General features: G+C 41.9%; 1 protein-coding gene across 1 annotated transcript in view; it reads right to left on the bottom strand.

Annotated features, from left to right (window-relative positions):
- Positions 1-27,537, bottom strand: part of LOC109312144 (dermatan-sulfate epimerase-like) — a 330,716-nt gene that overhangs the window by 73,753 nt on the left and 229,426 nt on the right. The window contains exon 12 of the mRNA XM_019538188.1: positions 6,976-7,071. Coding sequence (XP_019393733.1) covers positions 6,976-7,071 — 96 coding nt within the window. The remainder of the gene's footprint in view (positions 1-6,975; positions 7,072-27,537) is intronic.

Below are 27,537 nucleotides of genomic sequence, written 5' to 3'. Positions count from 1 at the left end.
CCATGGTCACAGACTAGAAGCCCCGATAGGGTTCACTTTAATTTTACTCGTCTGTCTCTTTTCTCAATGCAGCTGAGGGACAGTAACATTCAAGCTGACTGATAACCTCTTCAACCTTATCTCTCCTCCAACTGAGTTGTCAGGCAGGACATGGTAAACTGCCCATCAGCCCTGAGTAGCAGATAGTGGCTGTGCTCTGAAATCCCTTGACATCATTTCTCATAGCTCAATTCCCAGGCAAGACAGGTGATTGGGCAGAGGCTGGAGACCAGGTTTGACATTGATTCAGATTACTGAACTGTTCTAGATTTACACAGATGCATAAAAAAGCATTTGGCCCTTGGACTCTCCCACCGAACATTCCCCTAGTAACTTGGGCATCCGATTGCTATTGCTTTATCACATGCTTCCCTTCATTAATGGGGGGAGTCAGGGACAGATCTGGGTGGGGGGAAGCAGTCACACCTCGCTTTGATCCCTGCTCCATCTGAAATTTAAAACTAACTGCCTCGGAGACACAGCAGCATTTTGATTCAAGAAGTATTGAGGAAGCCAAGTGACTTCATAGCTCATTATCAAGTATCTGATTTTCATTACTCTTTTTTCACTTCACAAGTGTTAACAGCCCTTTCTTCTTTTAAAATTTTTTTTATGTTCCATTAATCAAGCGATCCTTTCTTCTGCAATTTTGCTGTGTTAGCTATTCATGGTAATTTCTCTTATCTTTCATGGCCCTGCAGGCTGCTTTTAATTCTAGATAAAAATCTTAACTCAGGTGTAATAATATTAACTCAGGTGAACATTAATGCAGGTGTGGAAATGACTTGACAGTGAAGTGTTGGATGCACTATGAAGATGCTCAAGAAGTCTTGTTTTATGAATCTGAATGAGAGATGTCCATTTAACTATAATGACAAGACTAATCAAACAGTATCTTTTTACTATTTTTGCCTCACCTGTTGTATTTTAAGTTTAATATATAAGCTAGCAAATTAATACACATTCCAATAAAGTTATATTTATTTTTGCTTTGATTTTAAACTGCATATAGCACTGGGCCCCCAGCATATTAGTAAATCTTCTAGTTTCTCTTTAACTGGCAAAAAATGTGTTGTGCTATATTTTATGATGTGCCATACCATATGCACCCCCCTTTTCAAAATCCTAGATCCACCCATGGAAGGAACCTTGTGGCTGCAATTTGTTGGCTAGGAAGCTCTCAAACAGCCACAGAAACAAATATGCCCAGGAATGGGTATGGTTAAAATACATCACAGGAGCAAACTGAACTGAGCTTTTTTTACTTGAGCGTATGCAACTGATTAGTGATTGCGAGGTTTTCCATAAGAAATGGGTAGTTTCCAGGAACAAGTCCCATTCAAGAAGCAGCTACATGTGGACTGCATTTATCACATGAAGGTAACCTTTACCAAAGGTATTATTTTGAACTATCAGTGCCTGAGCTTTGGCTGGGCTTCTCCAAATAGTCATTCTGAGTATGATAATTTTTCCCTTGTAAATTGCTTAGAAATTGTTTTCTCTTTCATTTGCTATTGCTGAGCTATCAAAGAAGGTGAATTCAGAGAAGAGTTTTCAGAAATACATTCTCTTTATTTTATAATTCAGACAGACATGCATTACACCATAACAGAGCTTCCAAGAGTTTCTTTTTTAAAAGCAAAGCTGTGACTTTCAAGGTTATGCAGCCAGATACTTTGATTTGAATCCATAATTACAGCATACCATTTTGGGGCCTACATACCAATACTCAGGCCAGTTCCGCAAAAACAGCAGTATTTCTCTCAAGCCACTGAAACTTGACAATTTTTCAATTTGTACAAAATAAAAACCAGTCCTCCAAAACAATATAGCAGTTTTCTGGGTCTCATGATTCTCTTCTCCCCAGCATACATTAAACACTTTCAAAAGCTCCTTGTTTTCAGGAGCTTCCATTGTCCTCCCAACCCAAACATTTTTCTTTCTAACCCCAGACAAATAACACAGAAAGGAATATGGGCCTCTCTTTCTTCCTTGTAACTAGAGCTGGGCAAATAATGGAGTGATCAGTTAGATGGCTCTAGTGAAAAAAATGGAAAATAATTCCTCCAATAAAATGAAAACATGAAAATGTTTTGGGTTAACAGGAAACATTTTACATGACCAGAAGCAAAATGTTCTGTTTCATTTTGTTTAACCTTATTTCTTTAATTCAGATCAATGTTAAAAAAAACAAAACAAAACAAAAAAAATCAAAATACTGTTTAGAAAATTTCAAAATGAAATATTCGGCTTTTCTGAAATCAAGCATTTTATTTAGAAAATGCGAAAACAAAAAAATATATTTAATTTCTCCTTCCCCCTGCTTCCTCCATTTTGGAGCAAATATATTTACCAAATTTGACTAAATTTCTACGTTTCAGTGCTTTAGAAACTCTGGGTGTCTATACATGTGCTCTGGGGTGAGGGAGGACGCTTTAATGAAAGCACCCACAGCATCATGTGTATTTAGTGTCCAGCATGTCAAAAGGCTGTGGGGGTGCTTTAACTAAAGCTCATTTGATGAGCTTTAGTTAAAGCATCCCTGCCGCTATTCTGAAGAATGGGATGCTGAATACATGTAGCGCAGAGACTGTTAATTGATTCTGTTCTGATGCATGCTAATTAGCATGTTTGGGAACAGATGTCTGACATGTGTATATGTGCCCTCCATTTTTAGGACATGTACCAGAAAATTTCAAAACCGTAAGCAAGATTTTCAGTCTAAAAGACCTATGCCAGTTTGCAGTATCTGAAAATACAGTCCCTTAGGTTTTGGAAAAAATGACAGCTTAACACTATTTTTCCTTCCCTTACTGTTATCAGCATAAGCCAAGGGTAAAAATTTCAGCTTTACTAGATTTTTTATCCCATAGGTCACTGAGTATAGACTAGAACTTTTAGAGGTCTGTCCCCCATCCCCAACCCCACCAAGACCTTTTTTTTTAACCCCCCCTTTTTTTGCTTTATAGGTGTGACTCCAGGCAAGTTATATTAATACTGAACACACAGCCAACTTGGAAGTCTTTAGTTAGTGGCTGGGTATACTGGAGCAGAAGAACTGAAAACCAACATCCCTATGCTATAGAAGAAAACCAAGTTCAAACTGTTTCTACCTAATATAGATTTAATTTTTTTTGCATTCTAATGTTTGCAATTTGATAATTTGTGACAACCCCCTGCCCAGTAAACTAGAGTGAGACTTTACATTCTTTTCACGTAGAGCCTCATAAAGACATGAGAAGGAAACTATCAGAGGTATAACTACTGATTTTTGTGCCCTGAGCAGAGATGGTGGGTGGGTGGGTGTGTGTGTGTGGGCGTGTGCGCCAAGCACTTGAGAATATATAGGAGAGATGGTGACAGTGGGGGCAAGCATGGGAAGCCCTCACCTGACAGCAGCTGTTGCTGCAGTTGTGGCTGTCTCCCTGCATAGTGCCTCACTGGGGAGGGTGTGGGGCTGGCTCCCTGCAGGCTGCTTCCCTGAGGGCGAGACTGGGGCTGAAGTTGGGGCCAGTGCCGGGTCCCTGAATACTGCCTTATTGTGGCCAGGGGTTGGGGCTGGTGCCATGCACCCTACCTGGCTGTGGCTGTTGATTTGGAAGCTGATGCTCCCTCCAAATTGGTGCCTGGGGATGGTGCCTCCCTAGCCCCAAACTAATTATGTTACTGGAAACTATTTAACACTTGATCATCTTGAAATGAAATGACATCTGTTACTAATGACAAGTCATACAGTTCTCTGGAAGGAAGTTTATCTGAAATTTTGCTAGCCTAATGTGTCTGGGAGAAATAGATAACTAGGCATGTGACTTGCAAAATAAGCCAAGCTCTGTTCTGTAAAACCAGTGAAAATATGGAATATTTCTCCTCATAACAATTGATTACTCCAGATTTAGAGCACAAGTAATTTAGGTTTGGGAAACTCAATGTTCAACTCCCAGTTGCACCACAGATTTTCTGTATGAGCTTGGGCAAGTCACTTAGACCCTGATTCAAAAGGGGACCTAGATACCACACACCTGACCAGTGCAGTGTTTAACTCTTTGGTTCCTGGCTCCCTATACAATGTCCGAAAAGAACGCTGATTAGAGGACTGTCTAAGCTATCAACAGGGGAAAGCTGGGGCAAGGGTGTATATTCAACCCCACTCCTCTTCACTTTATTTACCATACTCTCCTCCACGCCTCCATTCCTCTGAAGCTCTTCCATTGTGCAGGGAGCCAAAAAGCAAGACTGGGTGCTGTGGTTAGGGTCAAAACCAGGAAGGGGGAAACCTGGAGTCCAGTCTTTAATTCAAGGACCAGTAATGTATTTTACATGAAACAGTCATTGGATAGAAAACATACTGCAGCCAGGTTAGTGTCCTAAGCACTAGGTTACAGACTCATTCTCTCTTTCTCTCTCCCTATTTCTCTTACTTTCTGTGGCCAATTCATATTTACTTATTCACATCACATCAAAATAACGAGGGGATAAAAGAACAGTTCAGTGTCCTCTTCCTGCCCATCGATCAGCAGCCTGAAACCTGCTAGTTAGGGCACTCTTCCAGAAGCTGTGGTTTCAAACTCCTTCAGGCAACGAAGGAGACTAAACCCAAGTCTCCAACATCCTGGGAAAATGTTCTAACCACTCCACTACTGAACCAAAATGGGACACTGGCACCAATGCTACATTAAAAAAAAAATAGTGGTGACCACAGTTTTGTAGCAGGGAGTCTGATCTACTAGGCATGTGGTATGAATTTGTAGAGTATACCTACTTGAGGTGACATAAAAGGAGAAATACTTAATTTATGCATTCTCATTGGGCTTAACTATGAACTGGGTGTTGAGCAGCTTGCCCCTGGCAAAGACTGAGGCACTTCTGGATGTGCCTAGAAACAGAAAGTTCACGTCAAAAACAGAGGTGGTTATAATTCTGGACACAGCTATGTAAATTGAGCCCAAGTCCCACTTCAGGTCAATGTCGCTTTCCAGATCTGGAACTTAGACACTGTGGGTCAGATTCTGTCATCCATCTGGGACCTCAGGGGATGTATGTGACTAAGTGTGATCCCACTCCACTCCACTAAAGTCCCTGAAAACATGTTATAATGTTTATTTTTGTTACAAGGTATCATTTTACCCTTAAGACTAAGTCACAAAAAGTCTCGAGAAGGAGCACCTATCTTCCATCCTCCCTATCCATTTTTTTGCAGCCAAGAACTCAAGCAGGGTAGAATAGGATTACACTTTGACACCTAAATCCACTGTGGTACTTCATATGTATAACAGGCTTGGTTCTATATGTCTCTGAGTAGGTGGATAGCATGAAAACCCTCTCTTTCAGCAGTAACTAGATGTAGATTAGGCTAGGTACAGACATTATACTTAATGCGCTTTAAGAGTGCAGAAAGCTTGTTACAGCTGTAACAGAATAGATGTTCATGGCACATAAAGCATTTAAAAATGGCTGATTCCACTCTAAGTTAACCCTGGATGGATGTCAACTAACTTAAAGCACTTACTATTAGAGCTCTTTATCGGACGTCTGTGCCAGATCCTGTTGAGGATTAACTTACAATGTGGTTGCCACCATTTCAGGTGGTGTTGCACAGGGTCATTTGCTTGGCCTAAGCACCCGGCTGGCCCCGCTCACTGGCTGTCACTGACCTGTTAGTGACAGCCTCTGATCCCAGCCTCCTATGCAGCCTGATGGGAGGGAGGGAAGGTTTTTGTTCCCATAGCAGCCCCCGCCCCACCATACATCACGCCCCAGCTGAGATGGGGGCTACAAGGGAAGGAGTCCAGGGTTTCTTTCCCAGCAGCTGCCCCAGCAGGGCTGTGGCCCACTGCTACTTGGCTGGGGGGAAGCTGCAGGGGAAGGGCTCTGGGGTCTCTGTCCCTGCAGTAGCCTGGCCTGGCAGTGGGATACAGACCCCAGAGCCCTTTCCCTGCTGCAGCCCTGGCCGAGTCGTGCCGTGCCATGCTGCAGCTGCTGGCTGCAGCTGTCAAGATGGTGGGGAGGAGAAAGGTCCCTGTGTTCTCGGCCCCCCAGATCCCAGCCAGCAAGTTGTGGGGGGGGCCCTTGTGGTGATGGGACTCTGTTCCCCACTTCTTCCCCCCAGACACTGCTGACAGTCACCAGCTGGTTGGGGGGGAGGCAGGGGGGAATTGGGGGTGCCACCAGGGAGAGGTGCCAGTCTGGCACCCAGCTGGGAGGTGTGTGTGACCACGCCTAGCAGCCAGTGCAGGCAGGCTGTGAGCCCCTCCTTCCTCCCTCTCTCCCCTGAACAGCAAACTTCTGTTCGGTTGGATCCTGCTTTAACTTATCTGCTTTGAGTAAAGCATGACAAGTTAAAGTACTTCCAGCAGGTGCTTTTTGAACATCTGTACTTACCCTTAGATACTACAATAATGCACCTCTCTTAAAATTACCCAGGCTACATTTTGACTGTTTTTATTTAAAAGCAGGATTTGGGTTGGTATGTCCTCATTTTGGTTTCATGCTCCTTCCAATCTTATTTTTCTCAGGACTTACTATAGCAGTGGAGGCTGCTCAAGTAAGGGAATACAGACAATATCCTTGAAAATGTGCAAATATAACATAATATGATATGTAATTTGCAATGAGCTCATTTGAACACACTTCTGAAAGTGATTGGACAATGTGCTGTTACCATGTTTATATAATGCGTGGAAAAAATGACAAATTCTGACAGGTAGCAGGGTAAGAAGATTTGCAGACAAGTATTCCAGTCTCATCTGTTCCAGTGGGACCAAAAAAACATGTGAAACACAAGTATGCACGTGAGCCTGGCTTTTAATTCTTCATTTGATGGCATGAAGCATTATGTCAGATGCTAATTGGTAAAAACACTATGACAGCAGTTTGGTAAAGACTACAAGGCTACTTAAGAAAAAAAGCAGTTGAACTACTTGGTAGGCATGGGCTCACCATTTGACAGCAATGATCTTGGAGGATTTGGATAAAAACCAGCAGTTTCAGAGCTATTTGAGGAAAATCGGGTAAATCTATAATCCAGAGGCAAATCTGAAAGAAAAACATACCATGTTTTGATTAGTCACACTGCCTGTGCCTGAATAGCAGTGCCTTTTTTTCACTTAAGCCCTTGAGCAGCTTGGTCATTGGCATTAGAACCCAGATTGCATGATTGCATATTTGATGGCATAAATGTCTTCAGCCACCCTAGACATTTGCTTTCTGGGAAACTGATTCAACTTCAGTGTTTTGTTGTTCCTTGTCTGTTATAGTAAAATACAGTCTTGGAAGTGCTAAGAATGATTTAAAACTGAAATCAAACATTTTTTTTCTCCAGTCTTTTTGTGGAATCCAGCATATAGGAGCAATTATAACATAATGTTCCAAAAGACCACTCATAGCTCTAATTTCAACAGTAATCTGATATCATAAAGCTCATTTCAGAGTAACTGAGTGACCAAGATGATGACTGGTTTTTGGAGCAGATTTTTTTTTTGCTGACGTTGGATGTAGAAGTTTTCAAGATGTTCTGCTTCTGCAAAACTCAAACCACTTTCTAACACCTCAGCACAAACAATGCACAATCAGCTCTTTCCCAGTCAACAAACAGATACTAAAGCAGCAGTTAGAGTCACAGCATTAAGGCTATAGTCAATCATGGCTAAAGTGAAAATACGAATATTTAGATCCAGTCTAGATACTATTAAATAGTAGGTAGCACAGTAGAAGTTTAGTGGCATCCCACAATTTGAGGGTAAGGTCAAATCCTACTTTCATTCACATTCCTTGACACCTTATTGGGCACGTCTCCACAAGACACTACTGTGCAGTGGTTACTGCACATTTCTTTAGTACTTGTATAATCACGTACTAAATAAATACACAGCAGCTGGAATTTTGGTGCAGTCACTGGCGAATCCCTTTTTAGCTACACAAATGCCTGTTTTTGCTGTGATGTGCTACTGTGCAGTATTATTTGGCTACCGCGCAGTTAGCATCTCTTGTAGACGTGCCCACTGTGTACCTATTCTGGGATAGAATTCTTAATTAGAAAGCTTGTCACTGAAAACAGAAATGCACCAAGTCTGTATAATAAAGTCACAACAGCAATTACTGCCTAGAAAAGTAATTTGTTATGAATATTATTACAAAAGAATAACCAACTTTATTGAGATTTTTAGTGTGCCCATACAACAGACTATATGCTTAGAATCATATAATAGTGCGAACCCATCTAAACATAAGAAAATTATTCTAGTCATTTACAAGTCCACGGAACCAGATGCGATGCACCTGAGGGTGTTGGCTAATGTGACTGCAGAACTGATGGCCATAATCTCTGAAAACCTGTGGCAGTTGGGAGAGGTCATGGATGGTAGTGCCCATCTCCAAGAAGGGGAAGGAGGAGGATCCAGGGAATTACTGACTGGTCAGTCTCACCTCAGTCCCTGGAAAAATCATGGAGCATGTCCTCAAGGAATTCATTTCTAAACACCTGGAGGAGAACAAGGTGAGTAGGAATAGACATCATGTATTCACCAAGGGCAAGTCATGCCTGACTAACCTGACTCCCTTCTCTGATGAGATGACTGGCTCTGTGGATGTGGGGAAAGCAGCAGATGTGATATAGTTTGATTTTAGTAAGGCTTTTGATATGGTCTCCCACAACATTTTCTCAAGCAAGCTAAGGAAGTATGGGCTGGAAGAATGGACTGGAAGGTAGATAGAAAACTGATTGGATCATTGGGCTCAGAGGGTAGTAATCAATATCTTGATGTCTAGTTGCCAACCAATATCTAGTGGAGAGCCCTAGGGGTCAGTCCTGGAGCCAGTTTTGTTCAATATCGTCATCAACGAGCTGGCAGATGGGAACTTGCACCCTCAGCAAGTTTGCAGATGACACTGAGCTGGGAGAATAGTAGATATGCTGGAGAGTAGGGCTAGGATTCAGAGAGACCTTGACAAATTGGAGGATTGGACCAAAAGAAATCTCATGAAGTTCAATAAAGACAAGTGCAAAGTCCTGCACTTAGAAGGGAACAATCCCATGCACAAGTACAGGCTGGGAACTGACTGGCTAGGCAGCAAATCTGCAGAAAAGGACCTAGGGGTTATAGTGGACAATAAGGTGAATATGAGCCAACTGTGTACCCTTGCTGCCAAGAATGTTAACAGCATACTGAACTGTATTAGTAGAAGACTTGCCAGCAGATCAAGGGAAATGATTCTTCTCCTCTATTTGATACTGGTGAGGCTACATCTGGAGTACTGTGTCTAATTTTGGGCCACCCACTACAGAAAGGATGTGGACAAATTGGAGAGACTCCAGTGGAGGGCAACAAAAATGGGGCTGAGGGCACGTGACTTCTGAAGAGAGGCCGAGGGAGGTGGGCTTATTTAGTCTGGAAAAGATGAGACTGAGAGGAAATTCAATAATAGCAGTCAACTACCTGAAAGGTGGTTTCAAGGAGGATGGAGCTAGACTGTTTTCAGTGGTGGCAGATCAGAGAACAAGGAGCAATAGTCTCAAGTTGCAGCAAGGGAGGTTTAGCTTGGATATTAGGAAAAACTTTCTCACTAGGAGGGTAGTAAAGCACTGGTTATCCAGAGAGGTTGTGCAGTCTCCATCCTTGGCTGTTTTAAAGGTCTGGCTTACACAAAGCCTTGGCCACGATGATCTAGCTTGGCATAGTCCTGCTTTCAGCAGGGGGTTGGACTAGATGTTCTGCTGAGGTCCCTCCTGACCCTAATTTTCTATGATTCTATGATACTACGAAATAATTATTGAAAAAAATACTAAGCAAATCATGTGCAGAGCTGTAGAGGAAGAAAGAAATGAAGAGGCACATGTAAAAGAAATGCAAGTTTTAAGATGCAACTGAATAGTAATGAAAACATATCATACTATAAATAGGTGTGTTCTTTTATACGAATAGCCACAGCCATAATGCATTGCTTAAATATTGGAACAAGATACACTGGTTAAGATGGCAGTTGGGAGAGGTGGGGAGGGGAGAATGTCTATATAGTAAATATTCAATACATTTCATGCATTTAAGTAAAAAGGACAACTCTCAAGGGTTAAATAATTTGGCCCAACTGTTGCTTTAATTTTTAATCTTATATGTCATGCCTCCCTTGCTGTCTGCCTGCGGCTGCTAACATTGACAAAAATCCTGTCTTTGGAAAGCATACCTCTTACACATTTCAACATCCTTTTACTCATAGGTCAGAGCAGACAGCAGAGGAAGTGTGTCATCTGAGTGTGCAGATGCAAACAAACCCCATGCCCTACTCTTTGGTGAGCTTCCAAGACGTAGAAAGGATTTTTGTTATGTTCCAATCCTCATACAGGCTGATGGAGTTGATTTTATGTTTTTAGTCTCTGGTGAACTGGCCTATTTCCAATTTGAGTAATAACCTCATGGCTAAGCTTTCCCTACAGATACATATGATATTATTCACTTTCTGTCCCTAAACCGTTCTGTTTTGCTATGCATTTATTTCTTGCATTCACACTTCACTGAAAGATTGACCACCTGTCACCCTCGTCACCCTTGTCTATCTTCAGTTACACAGTTAATCAATGAGTCAACAAAATCAGTGGGGTACTCAGTCATTGGGGGTGTCTATACACGTGCTCTGAGTAGACTCAGTTAATTAGAACACTTCAGCGTGTTGCAGCATCAGCTACATTCAGCATCCCATGTTTTCAAATACTGGCATTTTAACTAAAGCTCATTGAACAAGCTTTAAAACACCCCCCCACCATTTTAAAATGTGGGATGCCGAATACATGAGATGCTGAGGCATTTTGATTAGAGCAGTTCCTCAGAGCTGCTCCAATTAAAACACGACCCCTCCATCCCAGAGGACACATATGGAGCCCTATGTTGTTTTTTCCCCTCTGTCTTCTTTCTTCCTTCACTCCTTATTTACTATACTCTTTTTAAAAAAAGTCTTAATTTTCATTCACATTATTTCTCTTACACTACTTTTCCCTCTGTTGTGTGGAACAACTCGTAACACTGCTAGACAACCCAAGTTACAGGTCTCTCGCTGTTAAGACATCTCCCAGAGATTGTAACAGGTCCTATTTAGCATTTACAGTTATTTTCTTCTGTGTGCCTCACTTAAGCCATAAACACTAACAAAGTTGTGGTCAAAAAGTTCAGGCCTGAATGGCTAAAGTTAGGGTCCTCAATCCCTAGCTTGACATCTAATTGTAAAATGTCAAATACAAAATGCTAGGACATGCAGAAAATTGATTTGGAAAGCAGAAAGAATGAAGCAGAAATCAACAGTCAGTGAAGCTAAGGACAATTAAATAATGAGAAGAGATTTTTTCCCCAAGAATATTAGGAAGAAAACCAGTCTGACAGTGATTTGGGTCCATTACTAGAATTGTCAATTATAATGGAGAAAGCATTTAATAAACATTGTTGTTCTATATATCAGAAAATATAGATAAATATAGAAAATACAGCTAAAGTGGTCATATCATGTGATTACTGATGAAATGCTGAAAGATGGACAAAACTTGCAACTCCCGTTAACTTTAATGGGATTTGTAGGTCTTAGCAATTCTCAAAATGAGGCCAGTTTACACTGAGGTACTTAACTGTGGCTAGAAGCCTAACTTTAGGAAGCCCAGTTTGTATATTTTGGCCAAAATCTAAACTATTAATAAACATTTAAACAACAAATTACGAGATAAGTGATAGCAAATGAATACTGGCATAAACAAGACTATAATGAGATATTTGCATGAACAACGGAAGCTCTCAAACTACTCCCAAATTATAAGTTTTCCCTTTCCAAAAAAGCCTGAGAAGAAAGGTGGGTTCTGTATACTAAATGTGCTATTTCAGATGAGGGAAGGGAGTAAATTTGAGAGTTAAGGAGTCTTCTCCAAAAATACTCATCGTCATCCCTTCATACCTACACTCTACCCTGAAGGCCTTTACCAATTAGAAGAGAGGTAGCACTATAAAGGAGAGACGCTGTCTCATACAACCAGGTCATATACCTACTGATATCTGTACAAAATGAAACAAACTAAGCATACCAAGAGAATGAATTTAAGGGAAATAACAACACACTACAGTAAACATACATATGTAGCCCAGAAATAAGGTTTGGAAGAGAAGGGGCACTCCAATGAATGAATTCACTATGAACGTTTTATTGTGTGTGTGAGTAAGTGTTAATTGTCAGGGAGGTACCTTTCCCCAATTTTCCTGACTCAGCAAAATCTCTGGATCCATCAGTAAACGTAGTGGAAGGATAGACAGGCAGATTTTCTAGTCTGCTGGCAGCCTGATTAAATAACGGTCTGTTGTCTCTATACAATGCCACTTAAAATCGAGGCTTCCAAAATAACAAAAAGTTAAGCTGCTAAGGAAATATTTTTCAGCAACTTTATAAGCTACAATAAATAAGAAAGATTTTTTTCACATTTCACCTTGCCTTGTGTTTCTTTGACTTTCACTGTTAGTTTTAAATATTACTTAAAACTGACTGCTAACGGAGCAGTAGGGGAGCAAAAATTTACTAGCAGGATCAAACTTGTAATTTTGCTGATACTTACTGGCAAAACTAGTTTTTGAGTTGGAAATGTTGGAAAACCAATGTTTTTGAGTTGAAAATGTTGGAAACCAAACACTTCTGAAGCATAGGTTCCCAAAATTTTGCTGAAAGAAGATCACTTAACAGCTGGGACATCACTGAGTCATAATTAGACATAATTAAACATTTTCTAGGTATAAATTGAAGGGTTTAGATCTCAGATTTTTCTGAGATTCACAAAGGGAGTGTGGCAATGTTGACAGCTTCCTTGCCTAGATTCATGCACCTGACCTTGGAGTGGAATACAGGACCCTGTGTTGGCCATTTAAATTTCCTGCACAATGCTTGGGGAGAATTGAGCAGCTAAGAATGGGATTTACTTCAGTTAGTATGCTGAGCAGAGGGGATGAGGGGAGAGCCAAAGCTAATCAAAAGAAACTGCTAAAGAGAAGGAAGTATCTACGCCAAGGGTCAGCCATGTTTTAAGGCAGACTGCCAACCCTGCCCCTTGTAAGATATTGGTGTGCCAGGGGTGGATGGCAGGGGGCTGTAAGGGTCCTGATCCTTGTTGTCTCTTCTCTACCATCCACTCAGAGGCATGCGTGCACCTGCCGCCAGCAATGAGCCAGGCTGAGGCTCTGAAGACCTTGGTGCAGTGGCTTGCAGCCTCCCCGCTGCCTGCTGTGAGCAGCTAGGGTCTGTGGCAGGAGGCAGGGGCCTGCCTAGGTCAGCTGTGGCAGGTGGCCAGAAGGCTGCAGGCTTCTGCACTGAGGTCTGAGGTGCCCTGGCTCAGCTCATTGCTGTGGGTAGGTGCATGCACACCTCTGAGTGAACAGCAGGGGAGCTGCAAAGGGCCTTATTCTTGTTGTAGCAGTGCAGCCCTGGCCCCTTCTCCGCCACTCCCCTGAGACATGCGTGCCAAGAAAAATGCCTTCATGTAGCACATTCTGGCACGTACCGGGGTTGCTGACCCCTGACCTACACCCACATCTTTCCAGAATCTAGACAGCTCCCTGTGGCCCTGAGTTAGTGTTAAGTTCATGGCCCTGAACCCTCTTCTATCCTTATGCACCTAAGTAGTTCCTTTTAGAAATGGAAGACTGTTCGCATTTTTCTTTTAGAATGCAGGGCCTCTGGTGCCCTCCTGCTAAATAATGGCTTAGTGGTTAAAGCACTTGCTTAAAAATAGGAAGACTTGAGTTTTTGGCTTTTTTCTTTTCACACTGTCAGCGTTCATGTAAGTGCCTGGCTCACTGGACTGCAGAGTTATTTTCACAGGCTGGTTTCATTAACTTTGAAATAAATCATAGCTCAGTGCTTCAGTATGTGTTAGTATAGGCTGAGCATGCCTACAAGATTAGCGTCCTCCAGGGGCACAGGGGGCGCATCACATTAAATTTACTGAGCAGTAAGTGGAAATAGGCCAGTGTCTACACATGCAGGATTTAAAGCACATGAACACTGTGTGTGGTATGACTTGGGACTAAAGTTCAAACATCTACTATAACTTATTTTAATTTTATTTAAAAAATATTTTTGTCCTGATTTGTGTGTGTTCACATAGTGTATCTAGAGGTGATTGCATAATAGCTCAAAATACAGTCTTCCATTTGTATATTGCACGTGGTGGAGTGTGGGGGTTGTTTGTGTGGGGTGTGGATGAGGGGTATGTGGTTGAGGTGGAGGTATGTGGGACAGTGTGTGTGTATGTGTGTGAATATGGTGGGGTGGATGGAGGTTGTAGAGGGCTGTGGGTGTGTTTGGAGGTATGGTGAGGGGTGGGGGTGTGTGTGACGGTGTGGGTGTGTGTGCAGATATGGTGGGGAAGGGGAGGTGGGAATGTGTGCAGGGGTTGTGGGAAGGTTTGGATGTGAGTTGGGGTATGGGGTGAGGTGGGGTGTGTGGAAGGATGTGTGTGTGTGGGAGTGTGTGTGGGGGCTGCGGGAGGATTTGGGTGTGTGTTGGGGGTAAGGTGGGGGGTGGGATGTGTGGGAGGGTGTGTGAGAGTGTGTGTATGTGGGGGGGTCCTTGGAGTCCTGGGAGTGTGTGGGCCCCTAGATCTGTAGGTGGCAGCAGTGTGCAGGCCCAGCCCCATCCTACCCAACAGTGCACAGCTCCCCGCATTCCCACCCCAGTCCCTGGCCACACGTGACCCCACAGCACTCCTGTCCGAGTCCTCAGCTGCTTGTGGTGACAGCGAGTGGGGCCAGCTCCACCTGTACCCAAGGCATGCAGCTCCTGTCTCACCCAGTCTCCGGCCACACATGGTAGCAGCATGCAGGGCCAGTCCCACCTGGCCCCATATCGTGTGGCTCCTGCAGCAACTCCCCACACTCCCAGGCCCTTTCCCCCAGACCAGTGGGGCCCTTACCTAAATTCCACCCTTGCATGCAGGGAGGCTGGGAACAGCCTTGGGGTGGTCGGGCTAAAGCCACTGACTGGGAGAGGCTTCTTATCTCTAGCACCTGATGGCTTGGGGATGGGGTGGGCAAGGCCAGGCTGTGGGGGGAGGGCATTGGTCATTTAGTAACCAGAGCCACCATCTGCATGAAGGTGCCATTTATAGAGGAGCAGCCCAGGGCCAGGGCCAGGGCTTACAGGGGGCTTATGGAGGGGCCTTGCATGCCAGACGGAATTACGTGGCAGGGCCAGATCGCGCCCATGGGCCATATTTTTCTCACCCCTGATTTAGACTGATCTTCTGCATAAGACATGCCACTGACATGTCACTGAATCTCACTGAATGACTCCTGCCTTCTTACACTTATTTTGCTAAGAACATGGACTGTCACAAAAACAGTACTGCAAATACCATGATAATGGTGAAGTTCTGAATTGTTAGTGCATTTCCATTTAGGATGGAATTTTCATTGCAACGACTATGCTCTGCTGTTAATATAATTCATACAATATCAACAGTTGGCATATTTCTTAAGATGCTGATAAAAAAACACTGAGCTATTATAATCAACAGTGAGCTAGTAGATATTGTTAGCAAGTGATATCCAAACCACAAACCTCTTTTACTGGAGAAAAAAAGCTCAGCGTGGCAGCCATGTGCACATACTTGAAGATAAAAAGTGTCACTGTGGTTGAGTGATTAGTAAGTTTTAAATAAATGTGCAGAAGATAACTATAATCAAATCCAGACATAAGGCCTGTTTGGTAAATTCAGTACTCTAATTTAAGTCCTTTTTGAGATTTCCTTAATACAATGTTGTATATTAAACAATACAATCTTCAGCAAATTTGTGAGACTAGAAGACATTTCTCGTGCAATAAAGAAATCACATGTTAAAACAAAAACAGGTTTTTCTTTCAAAATTACATGGAAGAAATATGAATCATTTTGCAATAATCACCAACAAAAACAAAGCCAACATTTTTTAACTCTGACACCAGGAGCTACATTCCTCTTGGGGAATGGGAAACACTACAGAAAACACAACTTCCCTTCCCTTTTCCTTTTCTGAGGTCAAAGCTATTTCAGCCACTAGGGCAAACAGGGCAGTTAAAACATTTAGTGGTGAACAGCGGGGGGTTTTCTGGACCAAATCCAAATATGTCCTCCATTAATTACAGAAAAAGCAAAACAATGATCATCCACCTCTTTTCATGTGAACAGTGATTCACAACTTTTAACTCTACAACTTGAAAAACTAAAAATGCCAGCACCAATGCACAGAAAATTATGAAATTGGGAAATCAGAAAGGAAAGCCTTAGAATCGTTATTAAAAATGTGGAATAGTAGCAAGTCTGGTAAACAACATAGGGCTATCATAAGGCTTGGAGATAGGAACAAATCCTAGTCTGATGTAATTTGTCACAGATCCAATGGAGCTATGATGATTTAGACCAGCTGCATCTTTGCCTCATTTAAAGGCACCTTTCCTTAGATTTAAATGTTCTGAAGGAGACCAAGGAAAACATTCAGATTTTAAATAAAAAACGAGTTTGAAGCAAACAGTGTTCCTGAAACACAGCTCACCTGACTGAACTGTTTTACATAGCGGTGAAACACCTTAATGACCTATGCTGCCTACACCCTTCAAACAAAAGCTCCCCACTTCATGATCTAGAAGGGCTCCTTATTTTTCAGACTGCTCTATCGGGGCTATAGGGCAAACTCAGAACATGTGGTATTATTTCAGAGGCAAAAAAAAGCCAAAACAAAATGCAAGATCAGAAATAGATCAATCTGATATAAATTATTTTTCAGCAGTGAATTCCAGTGATGATTTTCCAAAACAGGAGCTCAGATATCCACCCTGTCAAAACAAAGCTTTTAAACTACAGAAGTCAGCAAGAGTGAACCATTCTTTTTATCAGTTATGGGAAAGTCATTAGTACAGCCTACTCAAGCCTAAGAAGAGAGAGAGGTGTGCTCTGGCTGTATGGAATGGGAATGAAATGAGACAAGTCATATTTCCTAACAGATAAAGCAAAACACATCAGAAACAAGCAGCATGCTGTATCGTTTCTGAAAGAATCAGACAAAAGAACCTGAAGAAAAGAAAATGTGTGGCACTCTGCTCAGCAATATGCTGGAAAAAAGTGGTGAGCACCCCCACACCTCCTCTAAGCAGTATATTAGAAAAACATAAAACAGATACCATAATATCAAATATATAAGTATCCTTTGGGATTTCTGTGGGTACGTCTATACTGCTTCTACAGTAATCTTAATGTTTTGTGTGACAGTCTACTGCTGCTTGGCAGGCCAGCTCTTGGATCATGGAAGCTTCCCAGTCCATAGCATGGTATCAGGCCAAGCTCTTTCAGGAAGGCAGCAACATAAGAAAGGTAGGATTGTATGGAAGTGCAGTCAAGTGACAGAAGATTATTAAAATGTACATCTAGTCAGAAAAAATGAAGCGTATTTACCAGCCAGAATAGGATGCTTTTGCATTTCAAACATGCTGTATGATTCCAGCCTGAACTTAATACCCTGCTTTGATCTGTGTGTCTCCTTCTGACATGTAATTGCAGGAGGCAACCCAAACATGGAAACTGCCAGGGGATGGCAAGATAGAAAGACAGACGACTAAGGCTAAACAGAACAGCTTGTCCCACTGTACCCACCTTCTGATATTTTCCCTTAAGAAATGCTGTGTGGAAAAAGATGGACTGTCCAAGGAGGACACCGATCAAAGCAGAACATTCTCCCTCACACTTTCCATTTCTTGTGGAGCTCAAATTTTGTGCAAACAAAGTGGTTTCATTAATGCTGCTTTGGGGATTAATTCCCTTTCCACCTTCTGTAACCCCCCTTCAGAAGCCCTCACAATATCAGAAAGAAGTCAGTCTTGTTAGGGGTTGTTTGTCAGAGTTCCCTATTAATTCTCAAACCATAGAGCAAATAAACAGTCTATCTCTCTCCAAATCCTGACATCTCATATGAAAAAATGTAGAACCTCCCCCTCCCCCCCAAGTTCATGAAAATGTCTCCTGTCTCAACCAGCTCCAGTTAGCTCTGAAAAGACCTACTGTATACAGAGCAAATCAGCAATTACTGCAAAATGCCTCGGTTCTGTCAATACGTTTTTGAGCACATCCTGTGAGGGAAGTGGGCTAAAGTTCAGGAAGTCATTTTGTTGCACGAAAATGGTGATGGCTTCAGAATCAGGAGCTGGAGAGAGAGATTCTCTTGGTCATACATTTTTACTGTACTCCAGATTTTCAAGTCATTAGATTCACTTGTTGTAGATCAAACTGTTCTCTTTACCCAGCCAATGGCTAGATTCAGTATTGTGTCCTGTCCAAGGATTTAGTGCTGTGAGTTGGATTTTCATATAGTTTCGACCTGAATAAAAATTTCTTTCAACTACTACTTTCCTCACTATTTTTCTTCTATCCAAAATATCCCAACTTATTTGCATAATTAAGATGGCACGTCCAGGGCTCACTATGCACTTATGCTCAAGAGAACCCAGAGTATTTTCTGCCTAGGGACTCAAAAGTAATGGCAGAGTCCCTGAGCTCTAAGCAAGAAAATATGACAGTATACAAAATAGCTGCTTTAGGGGAGCCAAAATATTCTCTGTCAACATGCCCAGAGGACCAGCAGCAGACATCTCTGTCCTCTCATGTGAGAATGTTGCTGCCTAACATCTGGTCTTTCCTATTGCAATTACTATTTTGGAGGTCTGCACTGTCCCAGAAAGGCTTTGGATGCACAAAGAGTATCTAGTGCTTATATAGTACACAGCTTCCTAAGTTATTTTTCAAATTACAGCTATTGTTATTAAGAATGTTATTAAGCATGTTACCACAGCCTATGTCAAATACCACAGTTTTCCTCTACCATGAGACTACCCCAATGCAAGCTAATCACTTGACAAGCAATTACTGGTTAGTCAACCCATGGTAGCCTAATCTGTGAAAGCACATTACATATACTGTATTTTCACTCCCCTTATCAGCACTGGCTCTGTTCCATGGCATGACCAGCTATATATCTGTTGTGAAGTAGGGCCTCAGCTTCAAACTGCCACAATTTATTATGTTTATATTTTTAGGGTGCTGTACAATGGTGACATAGCACAAAGGTATCTTGCCATGGATACAGAGGCATAAATTTGAACCTAACTCTAGATTCAGGCCAAAGATTGCCTTCAGTCAAACCAGCTGCAAATTAGTACTGGCCCTTTTGGACTCCTTTGAAAAGTCACAGATAGCAAGGACAGCAGCCACATCCTTTTGTGCTGCTGGCTACTGAAGATTGTATGCCATAACCATTCAAATCTAATGAGCCACCAAAGTGTGGGAAGCAACTCTAGGGTGGCGACCTGTCTCCCCATTCTGGAGAGCGTGCGAGACAACCTAATGGAGGTGAGCATTGGTAATTGTCTTGTTTGGGCAACACATAAAAGAATGAACTACACAGAAGGCGGTCAGGATGGCATCTAATAGACTAATTTATTCAGGGGTGAACTACAATAAAATAAAATAGAATAATAACTGTCAAAAACAACAAACTTATTATGATATAACCTTTATTTGTTTGCTACTCTGCTTGGTGACAAAAATGTGGAGAGAAGAAAATAGTTCAAGAATTTGCACTTTTCTACCTTTTCCTAACTTCTAAATGCTTGAATAGGTCCATCCTTAGAATAGGCTGGCAAAAGTCATAATGGCTCACACAAAAATTTAATCTGCAGGGACTGCATCATCTAATAATTATCTGCATTTTGGACTCAGAGGGCATGTCCCCAAGAGTGGGAATGTGCATTTCTCCAGGGACAAACAGCAGCAGCACAATTTGTGCCACTGCTCCTTGTCCGTGGGAAATGCCTCTGCCCCAGTAGACTTACCTTGGGTCCCAAGGGCCTCCAGGTGCTGCAGCCACAGCAATCTAGCAGCAAGGAGCCTGGTTGGCAGCTGGAGTACAGCCCTGGCTGTCCAGGCTCTGGTTTCTGGTGGTGTTCACTGCCACCACGTGCACTGCTCTGCTTTTTTAAGGTGTGAGGATTTTTTTGACACCAGGATCTAACCCCCGCCCGCACTGTAAATTAGCAGTGTGGGGAATGCCTGCATGTGTAGTGTGTGTGGTGTGCACTGCCACAGATACATCTGCACAACTGCATACCACATAGCTGCACTTGTCTGGATGTGCCCAGAGAGGTGGAAAAAAAAAGTTAATTATTTGAAGCCTAAAGGCAGGATTACATTTGAAAGGCTTTTTAGTGAAGCCACACTGACATATTACACTGACAAACTGCTTGTTGTGAGGGTACACCTTGTACTGACAAAACTATTGCTTCATCCAGCCTATTTTATTCTGGGAGCAGAGCTATCTCGGCAAAAGTGAGGTTTGTCAGTGTAATTATATCTACACCAGGGGCTTCTGCCAGCAACGCTCTGTTGGTGATAGAACACACCTTTGCAACTTTCCTGTTTGACAAAGCTGTGGTGGCAAAAGTTTGTAGATTATAGCTGGCCTAAGGAAGAGGTTCACTGTCCTATAGGTTTGTAAGTGATACTGCAGAACAAAGTTTAAACACTGTGGAATGGTAAAGCTGGAAAAACTGCAAGAAGGACCCTGAAAAGACAGCCCTTCCTTACTTCACTTCTGGTCTGAGCATAGGTAAATGGTAAGACTAGATATTACACCTTAATTACTGTTACTGCCTAGGGCTGGACATTTTCACTACAATTAATCTGAGTCAATTACAGCTACTGTTATGAAAAAAAAAATCACTTTAACAGCTAACTCATTTTCTTCCTTAGAGCTCAGGGAATAGCAGCATCACTTCTGGGTCCCTCTGCAGAGGCCAAATGGTCCTATCCTTTAATTTAGCAAAGATGACGAGGAAAAAAGAATCAAAGTACAACATTCTCGAATGAAAATATCCAAAGTTTAGCTTTGCTTCAGAAAGTGACTGCAAGGCTAAGTACAGACAGTTAAAAAGCCTGAATCTGAATTGATTCATGGGCTGTGTGTTCACTTCCTCTTCCTGCTGCCCTGAGGTCTCTGAGAGTTGAAGTCCAGAGCCACAACAGCAGGACTCTGCAGGGTTGCTCATCATTTCCTCTTCCTGCTTCTAGGTACCTAGAACTAGTAGTCCACAGTTGCAGCCAGCAGTAAGTTTGAGCAGGAGAAGGGGTGTTTAACTCTCCTCCTTGGCCCCAGACCCCAGCTGGGGTTTGCCTGGGGGGGCAATCCCCCCACCGACTAGACTGCATCCCCAGCTAGGCTTACTCTCCCCACCACCCAGCTCCCTTGTCAGCCAGTCTTCACTGCCCCAGGTAGGAGCAAACAGCACAGCCCAGTCCAAGGCTGCAAAATGCTGGGATTCTGGGGGATTCTGATTTAACATGAACCAGGAAGGGGGCTGGGACAGAAATGTCATAAATGGTTTGACCCAAATCAGTTAAGTTGGATTATATATTCAACCAGGTTTATCTTAAAGCAGTTTCAGCCATTTTGAAACTGGTTTATGTGCACTGAGCTTCTGTTCTGTTACAGGTTTAAATCAGTTTCTGATCACTTAAAGCAGTTTATGTGTAACTTTTCTCCCTCGCTGAAGAGTGCAAGGATCCTGATGTCAGACGCTGGAGCTCTGAAGGGAGCTGCTGACTGATAGACAGTCACCAAGGTAGGTATGATTTAGTAACATCATCCTGGCTGTAAGAGAGGTGGGAATAACGTTCTAGGCCTGGGACTCAGAAACTGTAGTATAAATTAAACTACAGCATGGCTGGAATGTATGAGTTTGACTTCACTGCTAAACGACAACAAAAATGATGTAGTATTTATCAAGGGATAACACATGTATAAGAACTCTTCTGAAGTAAAAAACATAGTGAAAGTAAGGCATATTAGTTTTACTGTAAGGTAAATTTGCTGAGATAGGGATAGAGCAGGGGTGGGCAATTATTTCGGGTGGAGGGCTGCTTAATGAGTTTTGATGAGCTGTTGAGGGTGGCAGGGGTAGTCCCACCCCTTGATAGTTGCCTCACCCCCTTGTCACTATCTTGGGACCAGAACTCCCACCCCTAACACCTGACCTTTGCCACCAGAAGTCCCTCCCCTTGCCCTATGGAAATACTCCTTTTTGGGGGGAGGAGTTGCCATCTTAGAACCAGAAAGAAATCAAATCATATACTGAAGTCAAATGCCTACTGAAACATATTTTGATTTTATTACAAAAAATATTTTGTCATGATTTGTGTTTGTGTAGTGTATATAGAGGTGATTGCAGAATAACTCAAAAATAAATTCTTAGTTTTGTATATTGTATGTGTGTGTGTATGATGGTTGTATGTATGGTGGGGTGTGTGATAGGATGTAAGTGTGTGTATGGGGGGGATTTATGAGGGGATGTGGTGGTGTGTAGCGGGACATAGGGTATTTTGGGGTGTTATGCCAACCCCAGCCCCACTCTCAGCTCCTGTCCAACTGCAACTCCACCCCCACCACTTCCCTACCTCTTGTCCAGAGGCAGCAGGGGACTGGGGAAGTGGAGCAGCTCCCTGGAGACTGCAGGAGTAGCAGCCCCGCACAAAAGGTGCACCCTGTCAGGTCTGGGCCCCTCTGCCCACAAGGGTGGGAGCGAGGCAGTACGGTAAGTTTGGGGCTGTGTGTACATGTTACCATTGTGGGCAGAAGGGCTGGGTGGGGTACAATTTGTTGGGAGCTGCTGAGGGATGGATGACAGTGCTTTGCAGGCTGGATCCAGCCTGCAGCTGTATCTTGTCCACTCCGGGATAGAGAGTTGACACTGGTGAACTTCTGACGCTGGTGAGTTTACATCACAGTAAAAACTAAAGAGCCTTGTTTTCAGTCTGACTTTTACTTTGGGTTAGCTGGTACAAAATTCCCTATCCTGTTTAAGTGATAAAGGAAAGCCCAACCTCTTCTGAGTTACCTTCCAAATCCAGTGGGTCTAGGAAAGGCACAAACTTTCAAAGTAAATGCTATGCGCTACAGTACAATAAATGTTCCTTGGGATATTTAAAGATGTTTCCAAAAAAAGAAAAAAATACATTAAAATCTGGCTGAAAGAGTACTCATGATATTTTGAAATGTATTTATTTGAGCTGCCTTTTGTTTTACACATGTATCCACATATCAGAATGCTGTACTGCTCTCAGCAATGCTCTAAAATCATTCCACAGCTCAGAGATCTTGTCCAAGCCCATTTACAGCCTTAATGACAGCCTAAAAATTAAATGAATGATGCTGCCTGACTTAAAGGATAACTTTAAAGTGGACATGGCTGACTAGTTCCTCCTTTCCTAATGACTGCCCCATGGGTTTGCCCCTTAAATCTTATCAGGTGGCTGTGCTTCGACATCTCACAGGAGAGAGATTACAGGAACATTTCTGTCAGTCATTGGCCAGGAAGTAATATTCTGGTTTATGCATGATTTGATAAGGCCTTCAGGGGCACCAGATAATAGGCCCATCTGGGGAGAAAAGGTTTAATACATCATAATCATAATACAAAGGAAAAAAGACCTCTTGTTATATTCAAAATAACTCTCAAAGAATAATACTTAGCATGAGAACAATTTTATTTAATACGTTGACCAAGAGGCTCTTTACAAGCCAGCTTTGATTGTGGATATTAAACAAACCTGTGGCAACTTCTTTGCTGTCAGTTTATCCACATGTAGTAAAGCCCCAGAAACATGAGAAATATGAAATGAACTCATTTACTAAGACAAGAAGCTTATTTAAAAATTCTTTTTCCCCTCAATAGTTCTATTATAAAAATAGTCCCTTAGCATTTACTATGGCAACTACTGCTGTGGCATCCAAATGAAAAAGGTCTAAATAAGTTCTGCATTAAAAATAGGCACAAATCAAGATTGTAGAGATAGGATCTTTGTAACAGAATAATAAAACATATAGTTAAACTCACTAATGACTAGAAGATATTACAAACTAATGGATTCAGTCAATTAATAAGTAATTTTGTTTTATGTCTGTCATTGTAATATCTGAGTGAACAACAGCTCATAATTCCCACTGCAATTACTGGGAAGACTCCAATTAATTTCAAAAGGAGTTGGATTACAGTTGAAATGAAATAATTTAATTTAAAAATAAAACTAACACCTTAAAATAGGTACTTCGTTGATCTGAAGGCTGTAACTGTCTTAATTATTTAAGACAAACTTAGAGTATGCAAGTAAGTGTACAGCAACATAGTTTGTAAAATTAACTACTTCTAAGCAATAGGAGATTTTAATAGACCTAGCAGTCAGATATTAAATATTTGCTAAAGATAGGGTTACAGGGTGGGATGGCTACTTTTGGTATAAATTATTGACTATGTTGTTCTGAATGTGCAAATAATACAGGTTCTACCATGTCAGGCATAGAGGTCTTGTGCTTTCTACTGTGGCCACAGTTTGCAACTCTAAGCAGAAACATGAGCTCCTCTGACATGGTTCATTGGCAATTTTGCAGCAAGCTGAGTGACCTTTAAACCTACATATTATGGGTTGTAGAATATGAAAACTCTGGTATTTTTAGAGGCAAAATTGACCAATATTACCACCAAGCAAGATTTTATTCTTCCATTAGCTCACTGAAACAACATAAGATATGAAGGAATGTTTATGGGCACAGCATGATGCATTTTAGACAGTTTTCTAGATTTGAGAACATATAAATTATCTTCCTAAATCCAAATAAGAGTTCAAAATATTTTTGTGAAGATAAAATAATCTCTGCATTATAAAAGAATAGCTATTGAATCTCTACGAAGTAAAATAAAAGTTGTGCCCAGAAGAGATCTGGGTTTTCCTTAACTGTTCTTGAAACACAACTATTTAAGTTAGAGCTACTGGACAGCTCCTTCATAGCCTTGTTCTTTGTTCACGGGACTTTGCCGAAGCATTGCCAAACACATGCATTCGGAAATAATGCAATAAACTCCCCAAATCAAGAGATTGGCTTAATCCCAAGGGTTTTTTTTAATAATAAAAATGGATTTACCTTCTCATTTGTGAGCTTCAGGGTTCACATTTTAAAGCTTTTTTCTCCCACAATGAGGGCCAGAAATTACAAATCCTAAACCCTTATAATCTAGCACTGGATTCTAGGGACTGGGCCTTCAGTAAAAAAAAAAGTCTGATCTTAAAGGTTAGGGACAGACATTACACACAAACCACTTTAAGTGATCAGAAACTGGTTTAAATCTGTAACAGAACAGACATTTAGTGCACATAAACCAGTCTGAAAATGGCTGAAACCAGTTTGAGATAAACCTAGTTGAATGTACTATCAGATTTTAACTGCTTTGAGTCAAACCGGTTTACACAACGTCTGTCCCAGACCCCCTCCTGGTTTAAGTTAACCAGAGTCCCCCAGCATCCCACATGCTTTGCAACCCTGGGCAGGGCTCTGCTCTCTGCTCCAGCCCAGCAGGGTTGGCCCCACCCTCTGCTCCCTGGCTGCAGCTCCAGCAGAGACCTCAGGTACAGAAACATTTGCCTGGCTTCCTCCTCCCCCCGCACTTCCTGCTCAAGCAGGGATTCTCCCTTCTCCCTTCCCCTCTGCCTTACACAGACACCTCTCAGCATTAGCTAGCAGGCTACATGCTAGCTATAGTCCGTGCTGTGGGAGATGGGACAATGGCAGGCAGGACAGTGTTGGCTTAGGGCTTTTTGAAGCTAATCAACAGGTAGCTGGTAATGTCCCTCTGTTACTTCCTTGGAAAAAGTTATTTAAGAAGAGCTTGAACTAATGAGAGAGGCTTTTATTTTGTTTGATGGACTGATAAATGCTAACAACTCCCTGTGTAACTACCTGCAGTGTAACCAAATGCTCTGTTATCAACTGGAGGAGGGGGGGAGGTGGAGGGAGACCCCTCCTTAATCAGAATGTCCTGCCAGGGCCTGGCCACACCTCTCCATAGTCCAGCCCTGCGGCAGGGAAGGGAGGGTTGCTCTAGCACCCCCTGGCTTCTAGTTTGCATGTCTTCAATCCAGAGGGGATGTCAGTGAGGTTATAAACTGGTTTAGCCTCGCCAGGTTAGACTAACTTGGAAAGATTGAATCAATTCAGGCTCAGGTTTTTTGAATATCTGTCCTTAGCCAAAAGGGTCAAAATATAATCACTGGCCTACAACAGTGTTACAGACTTTGGGACAACACATATATTTGTCTCATAGTGGAATTAAGAACAGCAGTACTGACAGAACCAATGGTTTTGTCTGTTAGTGGCTTTATCTCTATGTGAAGAAAAAGTAGCAATTAAATACATATATTGTTTATATTTGGTACCCTTGGTAAATCGTCAGATATTACCTCTTGCAGTTGTTTCAGAGAAGCTACACTAAGTGGGACAGGTATATATTTACATGGATATTTGGCAAGATGACCTACAATTGATAATGGAAAATTAGCATGCAAGACTCTCTCATTCAAAGATATAATTGGGTTTAAACAGAACATGCCAAATAGAAAACATAGCTCTATGTAACTGAAACCAAGGCTTTGAAAATAGAGGTGGACATCTGGCATGTCCACATTTATGCAAAGCCCCATGTTCAGACATGCAAACCCTCTCATTCATATGTGCAAATTTGCATGTAAAACTGGTCCCGTAATGATGTAGATTGCTACTGAAAATTTGGCTAGCACAGAAATGCTATTTAGAGAACGGTAAAATAAAACATAAGGGAACTGACAATGAGGAAGGACTCAACTGATGAACAGCAGAAGAAAGCTGGTTAAAGACTAAATTAGGAGTCAGGACATTGGCTTCTAGTCTTTTCTCGTTCACTTACTTTCTGGATAAACATGGGCAAGTTGCTTCCTCTTTATATGCCTTAGTTTCTACATTTTTAAAATACTTCCCTGTGTACTACAGATACTTAATGAGAGTTAGTGCATGAAAGATTGTGAAGTATTCGAAACTGGGGACATAAATTGCTACATACTGGTAATACTGGAAAGTATTATTCTTATTTATCTCATTTTCTCTTTACAAAGGTATAACACAGAATGCTTTAAAAATACCTTTTGTGAAGACTTCCTTAAGGTTGCTTGTATCTAGATGATAATACCTTAAATAATATTTTTATTTAATCTGTCATAGGTTTCTCTCATACGATTTCCCCACAAAGGAAGACACAGCTCACCACTAGCAATTCTATAATAAACAAAGTGTTCTTTGTCTTATGACTAGGACAGACAGGTATTCTGTTCTGAGAGGCAGTAATCATCTACTTCCAGAGAAGATAAGCAACAAAGACTGAGAAGGCTTTTTTAAATAGAAGGCAAACTAGTTTTTTAACCTGTGAAGTTATCGTTGGGATACTCATATTATTATTGACTGTCATTTTGAGTCAGAGGATTGGTAGAGAAGTAAATGTAGTAGCAACGAGGAAGGAATAAGAGCCAGAGTTCTGCCTAACACTATTCCTGAACTCAGACCATTTTCATGTCAAAGATATTGAAGTTTAAAAACAAAACTGAAGATTCTAAGG

Source organism: Crocodylus porosus, unplaced genomic scaffold, assembly GCF_001723895.1.
Source record: "Crocodylus porosus isolate Cpor-Errol unplaced genomic scaffold, CroPor_comp1, whole genome shotgun sequence".
NCBI lineage: Eukaryota > Metazoa > Chordata > Crocodylia > Crocodylidae > Crocodylus > Crocodylus porosus.
This window is presented reverse-complemented; position numbering and strand designations above follow the sequence as displayed.